The sequence below is a fragment of the Prosopis cineraria genome, unplaced genomic scaffold (genome assembly GCF_029017545.1).
Source record: "Prosopis cineraria cultivar Desert tree isolate PC_DT_omini unplaced genomic scaffold, ASM2901754v1 PC7, whole genome shotgun sequence".
NCBI lineage: Eukaryota > Viridiplantae > Streptophyta > Magnoliopsida > Fabales > Fabaceae > Prosopis > Prosopis cineraria.
Window position 1 is genome coordinate 5,449,961 of NW_026555338.1, and position 25,506 is coordinate 5,475,466.

At 33.8% G+C, this 25,506-nt stretch overlaps 1 protein-coding gene across 1 annotated transcript in view; it reads left to right on the forward strand.

Moving 5' to 3' along the window:
• The first annotated feature begins 460 nt into the window (after positions 1–460).
• The window catches only part of LOC129316434 (uncharacterized), a 69,412-nt gene continuing 44,366 nt past the window's right edge, over positions 461–25,506 (forward strand). Inside the window, exon 1 of the mRNA XM_054960864.1 lies at positions 461–530. Coding sequence (XP_054816839.1) covers positions 461–530 — 70 coding nt within the window. The remainder of the gene's footprint in view (positions 531–25,506) is intronic.

A 25,506-nucleotide genomic window follows, 5' to 3' on the forward strand; every position in this document is an offset into this window, starting at 1 on the left:
CATTTTCTAAATCGCCCCTCACATTTTACATTAATAAGAAATAATTAATGGATGTTTATGTTGATTAACACAAGGCATTTTAGTCCAATTTCTTTATTTTCAAACATAATTAGTATGGTTAACTAACTTTTTTAAACTATGTGATACAGTTTTTTTTCTCTCATATATAGAAATAGAGGGAGTATTATTTATTCTTTTAAGATAGTTTATTGAGTGTGCCTAAATTGTTTATAGGGTTAAAAGTCATTTTTGCTTGTGAACTATACATAAAGTGCATAAATGACTAACACAACTTTAACATTGTTGTCTTTTGTGAGATCCTTAACCTTATCGATAGCGTGCTGATGAGGTTGGTATTAGAAGCAGTCGCTTGCTTTGCGACCTTAGCTATAGTATAAAATGGGTTAGTTGTGGTGATGATGGCTCTAAGGTAGGAAGCTCCAAGGAAAGAGAAGACAGAATGGGGAGAGTTGAGAAGGAAGAGCATGATGACGTGGCCATGTTCGATGCTAAGGATGTTAAGACTGGAGGTGACTATTTTAGAAAAAAGTTCAACATCAGCATAAAGGAGTCTAAATCAATAATGGAGAAGGAGGGAGTAGGGAAAGATAAAAAACATTAAAAGTGGTACTAACATTCCTATAAGAGCTAGGTAAACCAATTCTATAAGCATTGCCTTCAAGGTGTTATAGAACATGATAAGGTCCATCTGCACGAGGCTATAACTTGAATTTCCTTTATTCAAGAAACCTCTCTTTCCTTAAGTGAACCCATGTAACCTCTCCCCATACCAAACTGTAGTCTCACCACAAATCTAATACAAGAAAGGGTTAACAAAATCACTACACCACATAATACATAACTAAAAAAATATTCAGTCTAAAAAACCTAGGAATCCACAACTTCTTTATTAAAATCATTCAAAAACAATCACATATTAGAGCAGCACACAACAAAAAATAGTTCTTGCATTCATTACTCCTAATATATGATTCAAAACAAAAGAATCAAGATAAGAAGAGGAGCCATATGCTACGGTATGCACCATATATGACATAGTATGTGGCACAGAGCCAAAGGCTTCTTGTTTATGTCATGTGCTATGGCATGTGGCACCATGCATTGCAACACACGACATTTTCTATCATCATATGATAATTCACAAAAGTAAACTTTTGATGTGCATCATTTTCATATACAACGTCCGATTGAAATGATTCAAGTGCCCAATAGAGCTTATTTTATAATCTAACTAATGAGATAGGTTAGGACACAATCCAACAATCCAATCTAAATTTGGACATTCAAGTGTAAAAAGCTACTTTCTTTGAAATTTTAGCACCAAAGTGTTCTAATTACCCCTATTATCTCATTAGGCCATTTTAGGCTAAGAACCAAGTCCAAAAAGACCATTTACACCTGATTGAAGCTTTAAAGATATTTGGAGCTCATTTTCTTTGATTTTTCTATTCCTCTTCCCTTTCCTCTCTGGTAATCTGAAATGGGTCTACTTATTTTATATATTTGTAGCTTGTGGATGATTATGAGTAGCTAAACCCTTTGTTCTAGAATTATTGGGAACCCTTGTATGGATTAACACTATATTTCTCCTCTCTTTTTGTGATTAATGATATATATGTGTTTATTTTACTCTTTCCTTAATGCTTCTACTTGATTGGCTACCATTTAGATGTTGGGTTCACTTAATTGATGCTTGAGAGGGCTAGGTTGAGTGTAGAACTTGGGTAAAATTGTATAAGAACTTGATATTTGCATGTTGAATGGATGGTTTTGCTAGTAAGATAGAGATATACTTGCTAGCTTTACGTAGCCACATTAGGGTTAATATTTAAAATTGAGTTTTATTAATTGTAACAAGAGATTCAGCAATTAATTTAACTAAACACTTGTTCATGACTTGAGAGAGTTTGTCCAAGTATTTTTAGAACCTTAAGTTAGTACTTATTTTCATTAAAAACATTTATGAGAGGAGGTAATTTTGGTGTTATGAAATGCAAGGGGGATAAATAATCCTAGGTCCTAAATTATGTTGGAAGTTTGTGAATCACTCATTTTTCTTTATTTTCTAGTGTTAGTTTCATTTGCAAAATCATTTTTACCTAACTATGTGTAGCTCAACTTGATCAAATTTGCTTAGTCTTTTGCTTGATTATAGTTTTTAAACAAATCCTCAAGGGAACGATACTTTACTTATCTTATATTACTTACTATGACCCGTACACTTACGGTGAGCAACACTTCGCGTGGGCGCTTGAATCACTCCAATAGGACATTGGATGTGAAAATGGCACGCATTCAAAGTTCATCCATAAAAGCTATCATGACAGCATTGCTGTCATAGACAGGTACGCCGCGGCGCATTTTGCGCAAGCCGCAGTGCATGGTAGAGTGAGAAAATTTGGCACTCTGTGCCACATGCCGCAGCGCACAGACCACGAGCCACGGCTCATGGACCAAAACACTTAAAAATGACATTTTTGGCCCTGTTTTGAAGTGGTTTGCTTCCCAAAACTTTTCCATGCTTCCAATACCTATCTAAATCTTTAAGTCTGAGTTTAAACTATTAATTTGAAGGGTTTTTATGAGATCCTAATTATTCCACAATCATTTTTAAAAGATTATTAGTTTTAACCCTTATATAGATAATGTGAGCTTAGGAGCAATCCTTGCTCCTAATTATGATTGTTTATTGTGACTATGTAGTGAATTTTGGTAATGTCAAGGTGGACATTACAGGAGTCAACGACACCTCTATCACAAGTGTGTGAAGACGGAAAACCATAGTCTGTAGGTGGGTTAGATTACCTTTGGCTGAGTGTTTCTACCACTGAAAGTGTGCTTGGATCAACAAGTGGTTGATCCAGGAGAGCCTATGGTTTCATGTTGGGAAGCATTGGAGGTTCAGTTGTTAGACGATCATGCTAGTGTGTATTTATATGGAATTACTTTGAAAAGATGAATTATTTCATATTTTGATATATATATATATATATATGATATTACTTTAATGTTTATACTTTAGCATGGTTATTTGTGGTAATAGACATTTAATGAACTATATTTGGTTATTGAGATTTTTATCTCACCCTTGATTATTTACATTTTTCAGGTTCTGGTACTAGCGGGTCAAAGGGAAAGGATATAAGTTGAGTTGACATCTCTCGCTTAAATCTTTGTGAGATGTGGTGTAATGATTTGTAAATTATTAGCCAAGAATATGTATAAGTTGCCATAAGATTTGTACATGTGCATATTTTGGTATCTAATGATTTTGAGCTCCTTAGCCCTTGTATATGTGTGAACAATGAAATGATTGGATAGGCTAGTGGATAAATGTAATTGTGTATGAATATGAGATAGGTGGAGATTATATGTGATGAATTGACCATGCATGAGATAAATAAATAAAAATATGATTTTGGCCCAAAGTGTGAAATGGGTGGTTTATAAGCCAAATATATGTATGCATGATATATTGTGCATGTGTGTGGTCAATCAAATGTGTATTTCCATTTGAACTTGGTCAAGGCCCAAAAAGTAGCTAATGACAATTGGTTTTGAATTGAGACATTTAAGTAGCAAAATTTTGACAGAAATTGATCAAAATGCTCGAGTGTCCAATTTTTTATAGAAATATTGGATTGAGATGAAAACAGTGTCATTAGTTAGATTTTGAAACAAGCTTCATGCGGGCACTTGAACCATCTCAACCAGATATTGTATGTAGAAATGGCATGCATTTGAATTTCATATCAGAAACTGCCATTTAACAACAAATTCAGGTGTATATGCCGTGACGCATGTACTCACATGTCGTAGCGCGTGACACAAAGTGAGCAACTGTGGCCCTTATGCCACATGCCATGGTGCATGTGGCATGAGCTGCGGCACATGGTGTCAAATTTCACTTTATTTTTTTTAGTGATACACATGCTTTTTCCTAATCCTTGATGCATATAGGTTTATTGCTTTTGCTATATGTGTAAAGATTTATACTTGAGTAAGTTATAAAATGATTTGTACTCTTTTCTTAGGATCCTAATATTTTCAAACATTTCAAGTTAAATGATTTTGATTTGTTTAATAAGATTATAGTGGAGCATATGGTAATGTCAGCGAGGGCATTACAAATCAAACTAAAATCATTTATTTTAAAAGTTTGGGATCCCAAGTAAAAAATTTCCAAAATCATTCGATAAATTACTCAAGTTATAAAAACCCAACACAGTGGAAGCAATATGCAAATGTACATCATAGAACATGAAAACTTGTGCATTTTAATCAAATCAAGTCAAATAGGGGCCACGCGTCATGGCTCGTGCCACTTGCGCCATGGCATATGACATAGAGACCTCAGTGTCACTCTCTGCCAAATTTCGTGGCATGTTGCCCATTATTACCATATGCACCATGGCACATGTATCAAAATCTACTATTAAATTTCAGATTACAAACTTCAAAAGTTCATCGTTTTCACATTCGACATCCGATTTGGGTGATTCATGTGCCTACACGAAGTTTTTTAAAAAATCTAACCAATGACACTGGGTTTCATTAAAATCTGATATCCCATTTGAAAATTGGATACCCAAGTATATTTTGACCATTTTAAGTCAAAATTTGCCACTTGAACATCTCCAATTGAAATCAAAAGTCATTGGCTACTTTTAGGGCCTCAACCACGTCCAAATAGACAATATACACTTGATTGACTAATTATATCTACAATATAATACACATACACACAATTGGCCTGTAAACTACCCATTACACACTTTTGGACAAAAATTCCATTTTTCATTCTCAATCTCATACAAGGCCACATTTTGCATATACATCTCACATATCACCATGCCATAACCACATATACTCAATCACTAGCCCGCATGGCCATTCACACCATTTATACACATAAACACACAAAGAGACTAGGATGTCAAAATCACACACATACACACACATATATATACATTCACATGTTATGCACAAGTATTGTTTCCTATGGAAACTTATACACATAACCATTTATTATATACAAATTTATTACACTGATTCTTATAAGGCTTAATCGAGAAATCTCTATTCTCAACTCAGTTCCTTCCCTGTCGCACTACTATCATTAGAACCTGAAAAATATAAATAATCATAAGTGAGATTAAAATCTTAGTAACTAGTATAGTTCATTGAATGTCTATTAGTAAAAATAATCATGCTAAAGTAGTAAAATCAAAGTATAGAAAATATATTTATCATAACAAAGCCTTACTCATAATTTTCCCCATTTCAATCTTTTTCACACGTTTTCACACACTAGTATGATCCTCTATCTACTGATCCTCAAAAGCTCCCTGACATGAAATCATAGGCTCTATTGGGTCAATTACTTATTGACCCGAGCACACTTTCAGTGGTAGAAACACCTAGCCAAAAATATTCTATCCAACCTACGACTATAGTTTCCCTCTTTTCACACACTTGAGATAAAGGCATCATTGACTTCTAATTGCACCCTAATGAGCACCAAGGAATTGCCAGACTGCCCGGATGTCCCATAATAATAGTGCCAATATAGTGTTGTACATGATTACCAATGGTATTAGCCCATAATATGCTATACCAAATGTTCCATGGTGCTAATCCGACCATATAGATTTATTCACTCCCATCTCCACATACACATATCCATACATACCCTAGGTGAACTCCCACCCCCTATGATCATGATTTTCATATAAAATTTACTGCTCTTTTCATGTTTCCACACCATACACATTTATACAATATATATATATATGTTCATAAAGCTAGAAATCCTTAAAATTTCTTTTCATAAATCAATTTCATGCTAAACTTGTTTTCATAATAAAATCATGCACAAAACCTCATAAAATAATCATACATATACTTCTACATAGTTATATGAGCTAACAAACTATATGGTTACCTCAATCCTTCTGTTCAACGAAAAGGCTTATCCGTGTTCCACAACCCTATTCGAGTTCCTTTTACTTTTCAACTCGTCACATGCAAGAATATACACAATTTAAGGGCCTAAAGTCAATGACTCCTTTGACTAAAAGCCACGTGCTCTGTTTCTGTTTGTGCCATATCATGCATTGTGGTACCTGCTGTTATATGATAGCTTGGAAGACAAACTTTCGCCGCACGCCATTGCCACATCTAATGTCTAATTGGAGCGATTCAAGTGCCCATATGAAGCTTGCAACATATACTAGCTAATGTGTGAACACCACATTTTGTCCGAATATTTTTTTTTAAATTTAATAAAATAATAATAATAAATAACTAAAAAATATAAAAATAAAATTTAATCTTTTTTAGGATTATATTTTCAAAACAAAAAAATTTAATCTAATTGATAGGATTTAATTTTATTTTAGAGAATCTTTTATTGGCTAGGATTTTAGTTCTTTTAGTTAAAAAAACAAAAAATATATAAAAATATGAAAAATTTTAATCCTTTTTATGGTTATATTTTCAAAAAATATTTGTTTCTTAAACCAATTTTAGAAATTAATAAACATTATCAAAAATCAAAAAGAAAAGAATTATAGTTTTTTATTTTTAAAAAAAAAAATAATATTCCAAAATCTCTCCACTCTCGGTTAGACATGGACAGGAGAAGGAAAAACAGAAGAAGCAGAGGCATGCACTGGAAAAACTGGGACACACATGAAAAAAACACAGAGAAGGGTGGCCATGCAAAGACACACACTCACGCAAACACAACCAGCAGAACACATGAACACATGAAGAAACCTGAGCTGCAGACGCCAAAAGAACCAAAGGCACTCGGTTAAGCACAGTACGCAAAAAGCAGAAGGAACACACGAACACAAAACGCAGAAGAAGCAAAAACACGAAATCACATATTGCAGAAAAATCTTCACAGAGAAAAACACAGCAAGCAACCAGATACACTTTTTGCCAACAGAAGGAAAAAATAGAGCCAAAGAAACAAAAGCTGGATATGCACGTTACAGTACATGAAAAAAGCAAAAAAAGTGCACACAAAACACAAAAGGAGACAGAGCAGCAAGCACACATGAAAACACAGTGACAGAAAAGCAAAACACATAGCCACGTACACACGAGAAGAATACTAGAAAAACAGTTCAAAGAAAGGACAAAAAATCTAGAGAGAAGAGACAGAGAGAAAAACTAGAATTGGAGAGAGAAAATCGGACAGAAAAAAGAACAAAAACAGAGCATAAAAGACGAAAAGGAAGCAGTGACCAAAGGAGGAAAGGGGAGAAGCTTGAACAGAGCATGAAGAAGGAGCAAAAAAAGGGAAGAGAAAGAAGAAGAGAAAAACGAGAAGGAGACCGAGAGAACACGAAGAAAGCTGGATGAGAAAAATGAAAAAAAAAAGAGCTTTACCTCTGGCCTCTCTCCAAGCCTCAATCCTCTTCCACATTTGCATCAGCCTCCTTTATTCCTCCACTATCATCTCCAAAGTCCAAAAGGATCAGCACGTACATTCGACATATGAGGACTGCCTGGAGCTCGTTGAGGATTCCGTTAACGTGATCCATCTCTCACTCGTTTCAGTCGTGCCATCCCCACTCAAAGGCTGCAATGGGGCTACCAATTATGTGTTCACATGTCTCAATGTCACCTTGTTGGATCAAGATAGAGGTAGTGAAGGTTATGCGAGGAGGTAACGGTTAAAAGGTAGGGTTTGATTGAATAATATTGTTCTCTTTTCTCCTTTTCTTTACAATATCGTATGCATGGAGGACATAAGTTTGCATAACTTCTTAACTAGTTATTTGTAAAATATCTTATGTAATCTTGTATCTTTTAATAATTTAAAGGTACAGCTCTATTCAAGTTTTGAGATTCTTGACACTTGAAAATTAATTATCAAGTTCGTCTACTAATTTTGAAAATTTGATGAGTTCTTTATCTTGTGATTTTGGTGTCTGCAAAATAGACTCGTGATGGTTTGTATTATATGATATTCAAGGGGTTTAATCTAAGTATGTTTAGTTTTACACGTTTGATTCCCAAATTGCCTTTCAATCTTTTGTTACTAAATGTAACATGTGATGGCATAGGTTGATCCTTATATTAATCTTTGTTCATTTGTGGAAATTTATACATGCATAATACTTCATGGTGTTTTCTATTTCCATGTGTTGTCATGATTTCCTTATAAGAGGCTAAAGTATAAAAAAGAAAAGAGAGAGAAATGTATACACACACACATATTTATGGTTTATTTGTCGTGTGAGATTTTAAGAATCTCCGTAGACATTTAGAAGATTTTGTACTGTGTAAATCAATAAGATTTTGCAGGTATGAGGATCAACCTTGTATGTATTTATATGGGTTTCAAAGGCCTATTATTGAAATTAATTCTCTCTTTATAATAAATATTTAAGTCTCATGTGAGATTTTAAGAAACTCCGCCTATGTTTATAGCCGGTCCCAAGCCCGGGTAAAGGAAGAGGGTTGTGTTAAGCCATCAACAGCCAATGTAAAACTTTGTTGAATCTATCATGAACATGGACAATAGACATTATAATGTTAATGCTAGGTCGTTGCCCGTAAGTAACACGCTGCATGGCTCGAGTACAGTGATAAGTGAGTTAGAGCCGCTACATCGGCGCCCGGATGTAGTGTTAAATGAGCAAGGGCTACCGCGTCATTTTGGACACACGCGGCTAAAGAAGTTAGTCCATAAGAGTAAAATTAGATTTGGTACTTGGAATGTTGGGACATTGAATTGTAAATCTGTAGAGGTTGTAAGGGTTATGATTTAAAGGAAAATCAATATCCTTTGCCTACAAGAAACAAAATGGCGTGGAGAAGAAGCTAAGGATATTCAAGGTTTCAAACTTTGGTATATAGGAAAAGTAAGTGCACGCAATGGAGTAGGCATTATTATAGATAAGGAGTAGAAGAAGAACGTTGTAAAAGTTAGCAGAATTGGAGACAGAATTATTTCCTTAAAAATGATAATTGGACGTGAGACTATTAATATTGTTAGCGCTTATGCGCCGCAAGTCAGGACAGAAGCCAGTCTTAAGGAATTATTTTAAGAGGATCTGGAGGGGTTAATTCGACACATACCACAGAGTGAAAAGATTTTTATTGGAGGAGACTTTAATGGGCTTGTCGGGAGGGAAGCTGGTCAGTATGCAAGAGTGCATGGTGGTTTTGGTTTTAGAGAGCTAAACAATGAAGGACAAACTCTTCTTGATTTCTCATTGGCGTATGATTTTAAGATTGCCAATACTTGTTTCAAGAAGAGAGATGAGCATCTCATCACTTACAAAAGTGGAGCCTCAAGGTCACAGATTGATTTTCTTTTAGTTAGGAACATAGATAGAAGACTTTGTAAAAATTGCAAGGTGATCCCCGGAGATGCTGTAACGACAAAACATAGGGTCCTAGTCCTTGATGTGTGTATTATGAGTAAAATCTAAAAACATCGACAAATAGTAGCACCAAGGATTAGGTGGTGGCAATTAAAAGGTAAGAAGCAAGATATTTTCAAGCGAAATCTTTTGGATAAAGGAATTTGGGAATCTCAGGAAAATGCTAACATCATGTGGGAGGATATGACTAAAAAAATACGAGAGGTTGCAAAAGTAGTTTTGGGAGAATCAAAACGTTCTGGTCCAAGAGATAAGGAGTCTTGGTGGTGGAATAATAGTGTATAGGATAAAATCAAGTATAAGAAGAACTATTTTAAAGCCATACATTTGTGTAACAATAAGGAAAATTGGGAGAGGTATCGTATGGCTAAGAAGGAAACTAAGAGAGCTGTGGGTGAAGCTCGTTCTAAAGCTTTTGAAGAATTTTATAAGAACCTTGAGACGAAGGAAGGAGAGCAAAATATTTATAAGATTGCCAAGAATAGGGAAAGAAAATCAAGAGATCTAGAGCAGGTAAGGTGTATTAAGGATGAAGAGGGAAGAACTTTAGTTATAGATGATGAAATTAAAAATAGATGGGAGACTTACTTTTCTAAACTTTTCAATGATGGAGAGGGTTCATCTAGTAACTTGGAGGATTTAGTAACTAGTGAAGGAGAACAAAATTTGTCATTCTATTGAATAATACGTGATAAGTAGGTAAAGGAAGCTCTTAAGAAAATGGCAAATGATAGAGCTAACGGACCTGATTGTATATCTATCGAAGCGTGGAAATGTTTAGGTGAAGAAGGGGTGAGAAGGTTAACTAAGTTATTTAATGTGATTTTACAGTCCAAGAAAATGCCTAATGAGTGGAAGAGAAGTACATTAATTTCTATTTATAAAAATAAAGGAGATATTTAGAATTGTACTAACTATAGAGGGATTAAACTCATGAGCCACACAATGAAATTGTGGGAGAAAGTAATTGAGCACAGGTTGAGATTGGAGATGAGTATTTCTGAGAATCAGTTTGGTTTTATGCCAAGTAGATCAACTACAGAGGCGATTTATCTACTAAGGGGATTAATGGAAAAGTATTGTTGTAAAGATAAAGATCTACACATGGTTTTTATTGATTTGGAAAAAGCTTATGACCGTATACCAAGAGAAGTGCTTTGGAAAGTATTAGAAAAAAAGGGAGTACGGATTGCTTATATTAAAGCCATACAAGATATGTATGAGGGGGTAAAAACTAGTATAAGAATGCCTAGTGGTCAAACAAAGGATTTTCTTATAAAGATTGGACTACATCAGGGATCATCTCTGAGTCCTTATTTGTTCAACTTGATCTTAAATGTTTTGACGGAACATATTCAAGGGGAAATTCTGAAATGTATGCTCTTCACGGATGATATAGTTCTTATAGCAGAGACAAGAGAAGAGGTTAATTGCAAACTTGAGTTATGGAGAAGGACATTGGAGTCAAAAGGTTTTCATCTGAGTAGAAGTAAGATGGAATATTTATATTGTAAATTTGGTAAAGGACTATTTGACAATAATTTGGAAGTAAAATTAGGAGATCAAATTATAACTCAAGTGAAAAAGTTTAGATATTTGGGAGCCATTATTTAAAATGATGGCGAAATCAGTGGAGATATTTCACATAGAATTTAAGCTGGATGGTTTAATTGGAGAAAAGCTAAAGGAGTTATTTACGACCGTAAGGTGCCTAATAAACTTAAAGGAAAGTTTTATCGCACTGCTATCAGACCGGCAATGTTATATAGTAGTGAATGCTGGGCTCTAACGGGACAGTAAGAGCATAAAGTTGGAGTAGCAGAGATGAGAATGTTATGATGGATGTGCGGACATATACGTAAAGATAAAATTCGAAATGGGCACATACGTGAAAAAGTGAGGGTGGCACCTATTAAGGAAAAAATGGTAGAAAATCGGTTGAGATGGTTTGGGTATGTACAAAGAAGACCAAGGGAGGCACCAGTGAGAAGAGTGGAACATATAACTTTGAGTCCGATTAAGAGAGGTAGAGGAAGGCCTAAGAGAATACTCTTGGAAGTTATTGAACGCAATCTCTTAATTAATAATATTCCTAAAAGCTTGATAAATGATAGAGCACAATGGCGTCTTGCAATCCATGTAGCCAACCCCACCTAGTGGGATAAAAGCTTATTGTTGTTATTGTTGTTGTTGTGAGATTTTAAGAATCTTCGTAGAGACTTAAATTAATCACATTATCATGTAGGATAATAAATCCTCGCAGATATCATGATTCTCAATTTATATATATTACATAAACGAATTTTTGTAAATAAGATAATAAATGTTTTATGATTTTAATTAAATTAATAAATTTAAAATGTAATCACATTTTCTAATTAAATCTTTTGGTCATGTGAGATTTTTGGAATTTCTGTAGACTTCTAAGATAATCGTATTATCGTATGAGTCAATAAGACTCTACAGATATAACGATTAAGTTTTTAAAATATATATATATATATAAGTTATATATTTAATTAATTAATTAAATCAATTAATTAAATTTAATTCCTTTATCGTGTGAGATTTTGAAATCTCCGCAAATATTTAAAATAAATCATATTATCATATAAGCCAATAAGGCTTTGCAGGTATGATGATTAAAATTCTTTAGAAACATATATACATACTTAAGCAAACTATTATTAACACTTAAATAAATACATTAAATTGTTAAATTCTTTTATCGTGTGAGGTTTCGGAATCTCCGCAGATACTTAGAATAGTTGCATTATTGTATAAACCAATAAGGCTCTGCAAGTATAGCAGTTAAAATTCTCAATCATAAAGCATAAAAAAATAATAAAAATAATTTTAAACCCTTTTCTTTCTTTATTCTAAAAATTCAAAAATGGAGAAAATAATTAAAATTAAATTACCTTTTGCAATTTAAAACATACATATCAAAATTTCAGAAATTGTTTTATTTGCAAAATGGTGAATTATTTTTAATTAATTTCTACTTAAAAAATATTTTCACCAACAAACCTTTAGGCCCAAACTACGTGGACTTTGATTCCCATCACAGGGTACGTAAGCCTCAGAGTCAGATTCTAAGTCAAGTCCGTCCTCCTCATAAATAAATAAATATTTCTCACCTAATTCTTATCATTTTTATCAAACACATAAATATAAAAGGGATAATTAAAATAATTATAAAACCATATTACTAAAGCACAGTAAATTTCAGGTAACCGTTCTGACGAACAGGTCTTGTGGGATGCCTAACATCTTCCCCACACTTAATCAACTCCCGAACCTATTCTCTGATTTCGTAGACCATCCTTATCCTCCATTAAACGGTTTCTCGAGATTTACCTCAAAATCTTGGTGGCGACTCCTCGTTTGATCCGGTTCCCGCCGCGAAGGTCGGGACCTCCGCTCGCGCGCCGTCCGCATCGCATTTTTCTGGGTGTGACATAATGGAATAAGTTTGGACTTAATATGATGGTCCGATCTAAAATTGGACATCTGAGGTGCAAAAAGTCACTTTTTCTTTCAAAAACTTGCGCCCTAAGCACTCAATTCTCATTCTTTGTCCTATTGGACCACTTCAAGCCTTAAACCAAGTTTAAAAGGACCATATACACCTAATTGACACTACTAATCACATATATCACATTATTTACTCAAGTTGACCTCTCAATGCTACATTACATACTTGTGGACTTATATGAGGCACAATATATACAATACATATTCACATATATACAATTAGACTTGTTCAACATTTAACCCTCTGATTCTTACATATAAGGTTTCACCTTACCATATAGTCGAGAATCACAATATAGTTGACTCTTTCAAATAGGGCTTCTGCTCACCATTTGTGCCAAGTTCTCACATATATACGCAAATGACAATTAATTTCACATTCAACACATAATCATCACATTAATTCACATATAAACAAGTGGAACAAGTTACACATAACATATACTTACTTGATTGGCATCTAGGCCTACCCACATACCCTTCACTAGGTCACCCTCGGTGAGCTACAACATTATATACATATACAAGTAAGGTTTCACAATACAATTCATATACACACTCACTTATGCATCATAGTTGGCAACTCAAGCTTTAACAACATATTATACATTCATTTGACTCAAAGGTAGTCATATCACTACCAAGTGAAACTACTCTTTCATCACTTTTTTCCTAACTTTCTCATGCTCTCTTTACCTGTATTCAAAAGTAATGGAGTAAGACAGGTCCTATTAACTCAAAGGTAACCCCAATTATCAATTAGTAAGCAAAATCATAAATAAGAGATAAAGTAACATGTGTATCAGAAAAAGTAATATCACATGCATATACAGGAATTCATTTTCATCAATTTCATCATACTCATGCCAATGCTTTCCTAGTTCTACTTAGCAGAGTAATCTCTATACTTGGACCAAGACTTTCAGTCACATGGAACAGGGCCCACCATACCACTGTTTATACCATGTAATCCTCTTCACATATGGGTGGTCTCCTAGGTCCGTCATAAGGGAGTTAAACTTTGCGCTCTGGATCATCAAGACTTCTTAGCCTTATACAGAGTAAGACCACAACCCCTTACACTAGTTTAGTATAACCTTGTAGATCATTTAATATCTTGAGTCCATCATAGCAGAGCCAAGCTCTAAGCTCTGAATCATTAGGATTCTTCTCACATAGGGCCTATAACCTCCTCCTATATCCACTTAATCTAAGAGAAGACTATAGTGTTACCATTATCTCTTATCATTCTTCATAACAAATTTCATTTTTAAAAGCTTCGGTCGAAGACTTACTTTATAAAATCAATTAAATCTAAATTCAATTAGAGAAAACATAACAGAAATAAATGACACTTTCCAAATACATAGTGGACTTAACCCACCAACACTCCTAACTCAAATTCATGCATTTTAGCACACAAAATAAAACTAAATTTTGGTATGTGCATCGCAGCGGACGGTTAATGTGCTGCGGCATGTGGCATAAAGCCACACGCTCATCCTGTTTATGGCATGGGTTGTGGCATGTGCCTCCATGCACCGCGGCGTGCCTGTCTATTTCTCTATTGTTATTTTGATAGCAAAAGTGATGAACTTCCTACATGCGCCAATTTCTCATACAACATCCGATCAGAGTGATTCAATCGCCCACACAAAACTTAGCTCGTATACTAACCAATGAGATAGGTTTGGATACGATCTAACGGTCTGATCAAAATTTAGACACCAGGTGCAAAAAGTTACTTTTTATGAAAATTTTGCGCACTCAAGCACTCAAATCAATTCCTTTCTCTCATTAGACCACACTAGGCCTTGAACCAAGTCCAAAAGGATCTAATACACCTGATTGACCACAAATTATCACAATTATACTCACATATTGAAATTTAACCCTTCTACAGCCAATTTTCACAATTCACTAATTTAACATATTATGCCATTTCTCGGCATAACTTAGCTCACTCGGCTATTTCTCAACTCATACATATACAATCATATCCACAATACAATCTTAGCCCCTAAATTATTCATTTCATCCCTGGCTTAAGATTGACCAATCATAATCACAATACAATCTTAGCCCCCAAATTACTTATTTCCTCATAATTTGTCCTTTGGCTTAAGATTCACCAACATAAACAATCATTCCAACTCAAACATATTCAAATCAAAGCCCCTTTATCTCAAACAACACATATACACATAATTCAGGCTTGATCTTATAAAAACTCAATTCAATACATACATGCAACCTATGGCAACTCATATATACTTATGTATACAATCTTTCAATTCAGTTCATTACACAACCTCAGAGTACACGGCTTTTCAACTCAAGCCAGTCTAGACTCTCTTCCCTTAGCCTAATCACTTCCTAGTCCTATAAACATGTAACCATGAGGATGAGATAAATATTTCAATAACAGAATAACTCACTCCTATTGACTATCACATGTAACTATATGAAAGTAAATATAGTATACCATTAAAACCTCATAAAGTAGTATTTACATCATATCACATTTCATTTTTCACTTTTCATTAATCCCAAAGGATTTCGTGTTATCTCAAGATATTTCATCATATCACATAAAATACTAGCATGATCTCTACTAACCAAACCTCTAAATCACCCCGACATGAAACCATAGGCTCATCTTAGACCAATGCACACTCTCATTAGTCTTAAGCTCACCTGTAGTGGTAGAGTCACCCAGCTAAAGATGTTCTAATGCATAATACGAACTGTGGTTTTCCCCTAATACACACAATTGGGCATCGTTAACTCCAACCCGTATCACAAAGATACTAAGGAATCTCTCATCTCCAACACAGTACCTTAATAGGCATTTTCAAGGCACTAAGGAGAATTGTTTCCAACACCGCACCCTAATAGGGTACTAAGAAAACCTTGCCATATGGTCTTTATCATCTCCTATACTCGAGTGAACTCCCACCACTCAAACCATGCTTTCTCGAACCATTTAAAGTTTCCTTTTCACAATTTACTTTTTATTATACACAACACATATATATAGCACTTTACATTACAAAATACAATTTCATTGCTCATTTTGACCAAAATTCATTTTACACACACAATCACTCAATGCCACAAAACATGCTCAATTTAAAACAAGTTCATGCATTACAGAGCATACTAACATACAGTTACAATAAACAGTCAAGCAAATGAAGTTATTTGGTTACCTCAACCCTTCTGTCAAAAGAAAGGTTACCCGTGGATTTTAACTATCACTCAAGCTTTTCTCAAGCTTCCTTTCTCTATTCACGAGTCCAATATGCTAATCTGAACACATTTTAGTCATTTGGCCTATTTTGACCAAAAACTCATTTTTACTATTTAAGGCTATATTTATCCGTAAACTCTTTTTCATTTATCCATTCTAAGTTCATAACTACCCAATTACTACTTTACATCACCTTAACCAATCTTATTTTACTCAAGACAAATTTTTGCCCTAACTTTCTCTCTCTAAAGGCTAAAATTGAGCCTTTGGGTTCAAAGCTCTACCATTCAACTCTAAACCAGTCATAAAGCTCTAATTTAACTTTCAAGAACCTTTTTATTACTATTGGAAAAGAATCAAAACCATTAAATTCCATCGATTCAATTTCCTTATAACTCATTTTTAGATAAATTTGTGTAAAATGGAAGATAAGAGTTATACATAGCTTACTTGGCAAGTTATCGATCTAAATCACCTTTTATTACTCCAAAATGACTTAACCTATCTTCTCAGCCCTTCTTCTCTCTCTATTTCATGTGTTACTCAATTTCTCTCTGCTGAAATTTTCTAAAATTCACAACTTACGAAGCCAAATTTTGGTCCATGCGTTGCGGTGCATGTAGTACAAGCCACGACGTGTGGCACAGTGAGATTTATTCTCACCACGCCCACTTACTTCGACCCAAAACTCTCCTATCACCCATATCTGTGCATATAACACACAAACAAGTCAAAATACTAATTAGTCATCTAAATCTCTAATCCTACTTTAATTTTTACTTCATCCTCGATTAACTTCTAAACTTCGGATTAAGAAATTCAGGATGTTATAAGGCCATGTCCCCCTATCATAAGCTAGGGTATTCTTGTGGATGCAATGCACGGCAATGCACATGCTACCTCAAATTCATTTCAACCAATACTCACACACTCGCATGCATTCTTTCACAATGTTGCTACTCTATCAATTCACAATATTATGTACATAGTTATATAAAAACACTTGTAAATAATTTCACAAACAAACAAGTAATTACTTCAATTACCTTTAACCCTTGCTACTAAGGGTTACCAATCACACAAAGTTTCTAACGGCATAGATTATCATGAGTAATGTCATGGGTGCTCAATCTACACAACACAATGCCCTTCAATCAATTCACAATATTCTATATAAACATTAATTTAGCTAAATTGAATCCTTTAACATGCACAAAAGCCTAATTAACACCTTTCAAATTCACAAGTCTTTTTTATAGTCATTAGCCTCATAGGCTATTCAAATGACTATAACAACCTCCTAATTCATTTATTCAATTAAAATTTTACCATTTAACCTAATTTTTAGACTATTTTAAGTCTAAATCCTCAAAGCCTAACTATTCAACTCCATACTAGTCACAAAATCTTAGTTTCATATTCGATAGCCCGTTTTTAACACTTCTTTTAGATTATAACACCTCAAAACTTCATGATTTAATTTCTTAACCGATGAAATTTAATGAAAATGGGGTAGAAATGAAGTATAGGGTTGCGCGTTACTTACCCAACAAGTCACTAATCGAATCAAACTCCCAAACTCTAGATATTACTTGCCTTAACAAAGCAAAAGACTTCCTCCTCTCCAAACACGTTTTCCACACTTCTCACTTCTATTTTCACAAGCTGATCATATCATCTTTAAGCAATTCCTATGTAATGAGCTGATCACTTGTGCTAATATGTTATGTCTCTAAATGCCATTCTACCTTTCAATCATATCAATACAACATGCAAACAATACAAAACATCAATTTAACACCCAAACCACAATTAATCCACTAATTACTAATTTACTCCTAATTAGCAACTAGTTTCTCAGATTGAAACTTAGGATGTTACAAGTTTCCTCATTACACCACCTACCGCAGCTAGTGATTGATACGCCATAATACATGGTGCAAAAATCTAATAGATAAGGATGTGGTGGAGTCGTGAAAAACAAAAAGAAAACATAGAAAACATATGGGAGGGTAAAAAAGAAAGGGACCTCTGCTAGGGAAACCCATTTCGAGAGCAAGGACAACATTTTTGACTTGTTACGTAACATCTTAAGTTTTCAACTTAGGATTTTAAGTGTTTAAGAAGGGTAATTTGATTAAGATTTATGATTTTTTTAGCTAATGGTGTTTTCAGGACGCTGATATAGTTATTCAGCCTTAAAACAGCTTTAAAAATGAGCCAAAATGGTGTGTATGAATCAACCGAGCTCAAGAAGGTGGCCAAAATAGCACATGGAAATTTCTGTGCCATATATGGCAATGCATGCACAAAGTTCCATAGCGCACGACTAATTTTAGAAATAAATCAGATGCAAAATGTGTCTAATTTCAGAGGAGAGGAAGGATAGTAAATGAGAGTAGTAATAGAGGAAGGATTTAGGATTGTTAGGGCTTGCTCCCAACATCATCTTAGAGGCACATTAAGCTTACTACACCTTGGGTAGGCTTCCTTCACATCTCCCTCTCCATTTTTTTTTGATTTCTTGACTTCTTAAGGCAATGGGGTTCTGATTTTGGTTTCCTTAGGTTTACACCAAACCTAGTGACTTAGTTAAGGTCTTAGAGAGTTAAATTAAGCCTCTAACCCTAAGTTTATGGGTTTTATGATGATTTGAAATTTTTGGCTAGGGTTTGAATGAACATTATTGAGAATTTAAAGTTTTAGGACAATGTGGGTAAATGATTGATGATATTAGTGTGTTTGGATGTTAATAGGATCATTGGAGTGTGTTGGAAGGGTTGATATTGTTAAATAAGGATTTTAGGCTTAATGGGTACTAGAAATCTAGCAATTTTAAGGTTTAATTAGAGTGATAATTGATAATTATCACTTAATTGTATAAATTAAGTATTTCTTGAGTATGGTTGTGTGTGTTAAATGTGTAGAGAAAATGTTAGACCATGGTAACCCTTTTTGTGATAAAAGAGTTGAGATAATGGAATAATTTATATTATTTGATTAAAATGCTTAACTGTCTGTGAGTAGAAATGTAAATTTTCTACACGTGATTTGAAAGCATTGTATATTGCAAAATAGGATTTCAGTGCATTTAAAATGATTCCCAAATGATGAAAACTTGAGAAAGTTCCTGATATGAGTTAAATGTGAAATGGATGCAAATATGTAATATGTATTTATACAAGCTTGGATACACCTTGAAAGCCATAGACTTGATAGGTGTAATATCATTAGGTTAGAAGTCTTTATGTTAAACCCATTGATTTAGATATTGAATTTGATATATCTATATGCTCTTACTTAAACTTCCACTTAGAAATTTATTTTACATATGTTGAACTTGTGAAGATTACTTTAGCATTCTTACAATAAGAGTTTGGTACTTGGATTTGCTTAAATTTTCCCTTGCATATAGATTTTTTAGAAAGGTCTTGAAAGAACTAAAAATTTCTTAAACACCCAATTCACTCCCTCTCTTAGGTATGTTGCCATATCTAATAGAATGTGCACTTAGTCTAAGAGCCTATGGTTTTAGTCGAGGTCATATGGAGGCTCGGATGGTAGAATGATTATGCTTGAGTGAAAATGACTTGTGTTTTATGAAAAGGATATGTTCGAATTTGCTAAATGAGTATTTTTACATATATAAGCTTTACCCACTTCTAGTTGTACATGTTAATTTATAGTAGTGAGTTATTCTATTACTGAGATGTTTATCTCACCTTGTGGCTATATTTTAGAGGTAAGGGCTCCAATAGGGGTAAGGAGAAGGAAGGAACGACCAAAAAGTGAAGAGCTATGTTTGTATCACTCTTCCCTTTCATATTTTGGTTTTGTAATGAACTAGCACTAACTCCCCCTGTGCATTGCATGGGAAGCATTTGATACAAACATAATTATACACAAATGAATGATTACTAACTACATAATCTTAATAAAACATCGCTCAAGAAAATATGCAATATATAATAAGGATACTCAACATGGAATAATTCGCATCTTAAATGTTAATGCTAATCACAATTAAATGATGATTATTGAAAATAACTAAAAGCATCAAAGCACATGATGTTGCATTCTAATCTTTAGAGTAGTAATAATACTATACACAAATTTTCTTGCCATTTAATTACAATACCTAACCTAATTTATTAAATCACTACCACTCTGATCATTTTTGTTGCAAATCTTCTCAACCTACCCTCCTTTCTCTTCTAAATTTCTTTCTAATCCTCCTTTCAATATTGATTAGTGAGATATATTTAAGAAAAAATACTTCTAACAGCACTAAAATTTAAAAGTAGAAAATGCTCTAATCAACATATAACATAGTTGTAGTGATTTAGTATTTACACTTATATTGTATTCAATCATGGATTATATTTTACAAATAAATGCTACCAAAAAAATTACAATAATCATTGACTCGCCCATGCAATATACTAGAAGCATCAATTTCAAAAAAATTACATCACATAAATATTTTCAAGATTATTTATTTAATACAAACAAAACTAACCACCACACAGTCCTATCCTTCATTCCACATGGGATAACATATGAAATAATATGCTAAACATTAGTTCTTTCTACATTATTAAAAAAACATGTAATTATCCAATATAAATATAAACTTGGATGGGCAATATTGGTTGCACTTCTTAACATTAAGCTTGTCTACATCTGTTGTTTGTTTTGTTTTGAACTTCCTTTCACTATTAATTATAATCAATTTATACACCCTGTACATTGCACAAGAAGCCTATACTTCATGGTTGTTATAATGGAGCAATAATTTCATAATAAATCATTTATATTATTTAAAATATAAAATTATTACATTATATTACCTCTGTGCTTGTATAAATCACATGAGAAAATAATAGTGTTGTGATATTAGGCGAGCAATTGAAACATAGAGACAATTTTTTATTATGATGTTGGAAATGGGACCTAAAATTGTTTGTGCTTGTGAAAATAGGAAAACAATTAACAATGTTTTCTTATTCCCTTGTATGAAAATTTAATCAAATTTTGAAATTAAATTTTTAACTATAGCTTTTTAACAAAGTAAATTTTGGTTTGTATAGCTCTTCCCTTTCATATTTTATTTTTGTAATGAATATGTTATGATATTATACCAACTTAGGAGCATTTCATTGTTTTGCTATCACTTGTATTAGAATATGTGGAATGTGTATGTATCCCAACCTACAATTGAGATGCTCATGGTTAAATGATTGTGAATAGTTGAGATACTAGTGCAAGTGATATTCTTGTGTTAATTATGTCATGGAAAAGTTAAGGTGATATTTATGTTGAATGTTATCTACCCCTTCACATTATTGTGAATTTGGGGTTTGGTGGTCATTTTGTGATTGTGCTATTATTATTGTGATATGATTGAACTAAAATGTTGTGTGCAGTCCATTTGAGTTAGTTCAAGTGATTCCAGGGCTATTAGCACAAGGTTATGTGATTTGGACACCTTTGAGTGTGTTATATGGTGAAAACAAACTATTTTGGATTCAAGTGTCTAACTGTTTAATGGTTGAAAATTTGTATGTGAGACCAATGACAATATCTAGAGAGCTCAAAGAGCTTCCTGTTGACACTTGAAACTCTCAAATAAAACATTGGATGGAGAAATGACACACTTTAGAAGTTAGTTCGGGGTGCTGTCATAGCAACAAGTGCGCACTGTAGTGCATGGTAGCTGCGCCATGGCACATGTGCAAGTGAAAGTAGGGCTCTATGTGCCATCTACCACAGTGGAAGAAGGCCTGCACCGCAACAAATGAGCAAAATTTTGAAATTTTTCTATAGTGCTCTAATTGTGCTTTTAAGTGCTGATTTGTGTTTCCATGCTTCTGTCTTCTCATATGATTTGTTCTGAACTATAGTTTGAGTTCAAATGACTTTTCAAAAAGGTTTTCTTGAGATCCTAATATTTTTAATTATTTACTTTTAAACCCATGGGTTGTGATAATTTTTAATTGGAATTAATTAATCTAGGTTGTCACAATGGTGTGTTAGAGTGTTATCCTAGTAATGTCAAGGCAGACATTACATGTTGCTTATTAGGTAAGTCTCATTCTGCCTTAACCTCTAATTCTACAATATTTTCTCTTAGTTTAAACTAGTAAGAAATTGAATTCAAAAGTTTTGAAGAGTTGATTTCTTACCCTTAGTAATAAAAAAGTTCTCTAAGATTAAACTAGGACTTTGTATGTGGTTTAAGTTTGAACAATAAAGCTTTGAAGTTGTAGGCTGAAATCGTTTAAATTTAGAGAGAGGAAAATGGGGGGATTTGGAAATGAGTGAGTTAATGCTTGTATGGAGTGGTGATTAGGTACATAAGGTGAAGATGTGTTTGAGTAAGAGAAGTGGTAGTATTTAGATGTTTAGTTGCTATAATTGGCACTTTTGGTCAATAGAAAAATTGACCTTAGTAGCCAGTTTTGTGTAGATTTTCACATATAATGTGTTGAAATAACGAAAGAAACTTGGAGTAAAAAAGTGTAATATGTGTAACCTTTCTTCAAATAGAAGGGTTGATATAACCATTTAGTTTGTTATGTTTATTAACTATTATAGCTGCATAGAAGTAAATGGGAAATATGATTTTGTTGAATTTGAGATTTCTAGATGTAAATGTTTAAAATGTGCATGATTTTAGCATCAAAGACATTATGAGATGTTTACTTCATTATAAATGATTCTTAATGAAATTGATATATATATATATATATATATAGTGCTAAAAGGAAAGATTCGAGTCGAGATTAAAAAATTCTCAATAAAGCCCATTGTAAGAATTGGTGTGATGAACATGTATTATATAAGTTATGCATTTGTATAAAAGTTTCCATGGGAAATACATTATAGTGTATGAGCTTGTGTTTGCAAATATATATGTGATTTTGACATATTAGCCCACTGTGTGTATATGTGCATGTTCGAGGTAAATATGACAACGTGGGCTATGGGCTAGAGAATGATTACAAATGTATGTAGATAGAATGACTTGTGATTAATGTGAAAGTTTGGCCATAGTGTAGGTTTTATATGAATGAAAAAATTATGCCTAAATTTATATGAAATGGGCAGTTGAGCTACCAATTGTGTGTATAGGTGTGATATTGTGTATAATGTCCTATTGGACATGGTCAAGACCCCTAGAAATGGTCAATAACATGTGGTTTCAAATGGAGATACTCAAGTGGTGAATTTTGGCTTGAAATAGTCAAAATGAACTTAGGTGTCTAACTTTTGAATGAGATATTAGGTTTAAATGAAACTAATGTCATTGGTTAGATGTTGAAACAAGCTTTGTATGGGCGCTTGAATTACCCCCAATCAAATTTCGAAAGCGAAAATGGTGTATATCCAAAGTTTGCATAAGAGATTATTGTTTCGATAGCAAAATTCGATGTGTGCGCCGTGACGCATGTGTCAACATACTATAGTGCACAGCACAGAGTGAATACTAGTGCCTCTATGCCACATGACATGACATATGTGGTGTAAAGTCCCCTATATAATTTGGACTTTACTAATACTAACACACATTAACACATTATAACAATACAATATCAAAGTTATAGCCCTCAATTGTTTTCAAAATGTGGGATCTTGATTTCATAAAAGTATGTTCAAACAAGAGGGCTAACGAAAGCATCAATATAATCTCAAGACTCAAGAAACCTTTGAGAGGTCAAAGGTTTACCCTCACTATACCAACTTTCCAAAGCTTCAAATAGCTTGAATGGTGTCAAAAACAAATCTCACTATATCTATACCACAAGAATATCATCATTGCCCAACTCTTGAAGCTTTATCAACATATAACTTCACACACTTTATTTTTGTCAACTCATAATCACTACCCATTCATACCCAATGGGCTCATTAAATTTTATTAATACACATTATCACTATTAATAACTCAAACCATCATTAATGTACATAAACCTCTCCCAACTACCATACTTATGCAAATTTTCATATATTAAATGCTCCCATGGGCCATTCACTTTTAAAATTATCAATGTGGTGCTTTGATATCTTAAACAACTCCTATTATACTCATTTTAACTAATGGAATCGAACCCATACTCTTGTGGACCGAAAATCCATCTTCCAAGTCAAACCCTACCATAAATCATCATAAATGAGGGAGAGAAAGGAAGAAGAAGGCACCTTAAACTTACCCTAGGTGTAAGGAGCTTCAATCTAGCCTCAATGTGATCCAACAGTGTGCCCTAGCAGAGCAAAAGATGGGCTCTTCGGTTTCTCCTTCCTCTTTTCTATTTTTCTCACGTAGAAACGAATCAGATATATCTGCTTTTTGGCTGTGCACCGCAACGCATGGCACAGAGGAGCCCATTATTCAAATTTGTCTCTATGCGCTATAATGGACTGAGTCGTAACGTGTGGCACAGAGAATAATTCTTCACTTTTTTTCTTCCTCTTTCCTTGCTCGAGTAGACTGCCACGGATTCAAAATCACTTTTAGGGTTGAAATCACCACAACTACACCAAGTTAAGCCCCTGTGGCCACATACCTCATCAACTCACTAATCACCCTCATTAGGTTAATAAACCAAGATTAAATTTTCTCAAATGTTATAACTCTCCCCTCCTTTTAAGAATTTTATCTCTAAAATTTAGTAAATCATGTAAATCTTACCTCACTAGAAAAGTTGGGGATATTGTTGTCTCATTTTCTCCTCCGTTTCCTAAGTGGCATCTCCAGGAGTCATTCCCTTCCATATCACTTTCACTAAGCGGATAGTTCTATTTCTTAGCTGCTTATTTTTCACATCAACTATCATTTTTGGCTCATTACGGTAGGTTAAATTCTCTTGTAGCACTACTTCTTCTAGTTCAATAATGTGAGATAGATCGGGTTGGTACTTCTTGAGTTGTAAGATATGAAACACGTCATGTACACCTGATAAACATGTGGGTAATGCAATCCGATACGCCAAAGGCCTAATTCTCTCTAAAATATCAAAGGGACCAATATATTTGGGATTCAACTTCTTAGCTCAAATAGACCTCCCAATACCAGTCATAAGCGATACCTTCAAAAATACATGGTCTCCAACTATAAACTCTAGTGATCTCCTTCTTTTATTCGCATAACTCTTCTGCCGACTCTGGGTAGTCAAAAACTTCTGTCAAATTACCTCTATCTTCTCTATGGTCTGATCCACTAAATCCAAACCCAAAATACTCCTCTCACGTAGCTCAGTCCAGCAAAGAGATGATTGACACTTTCGA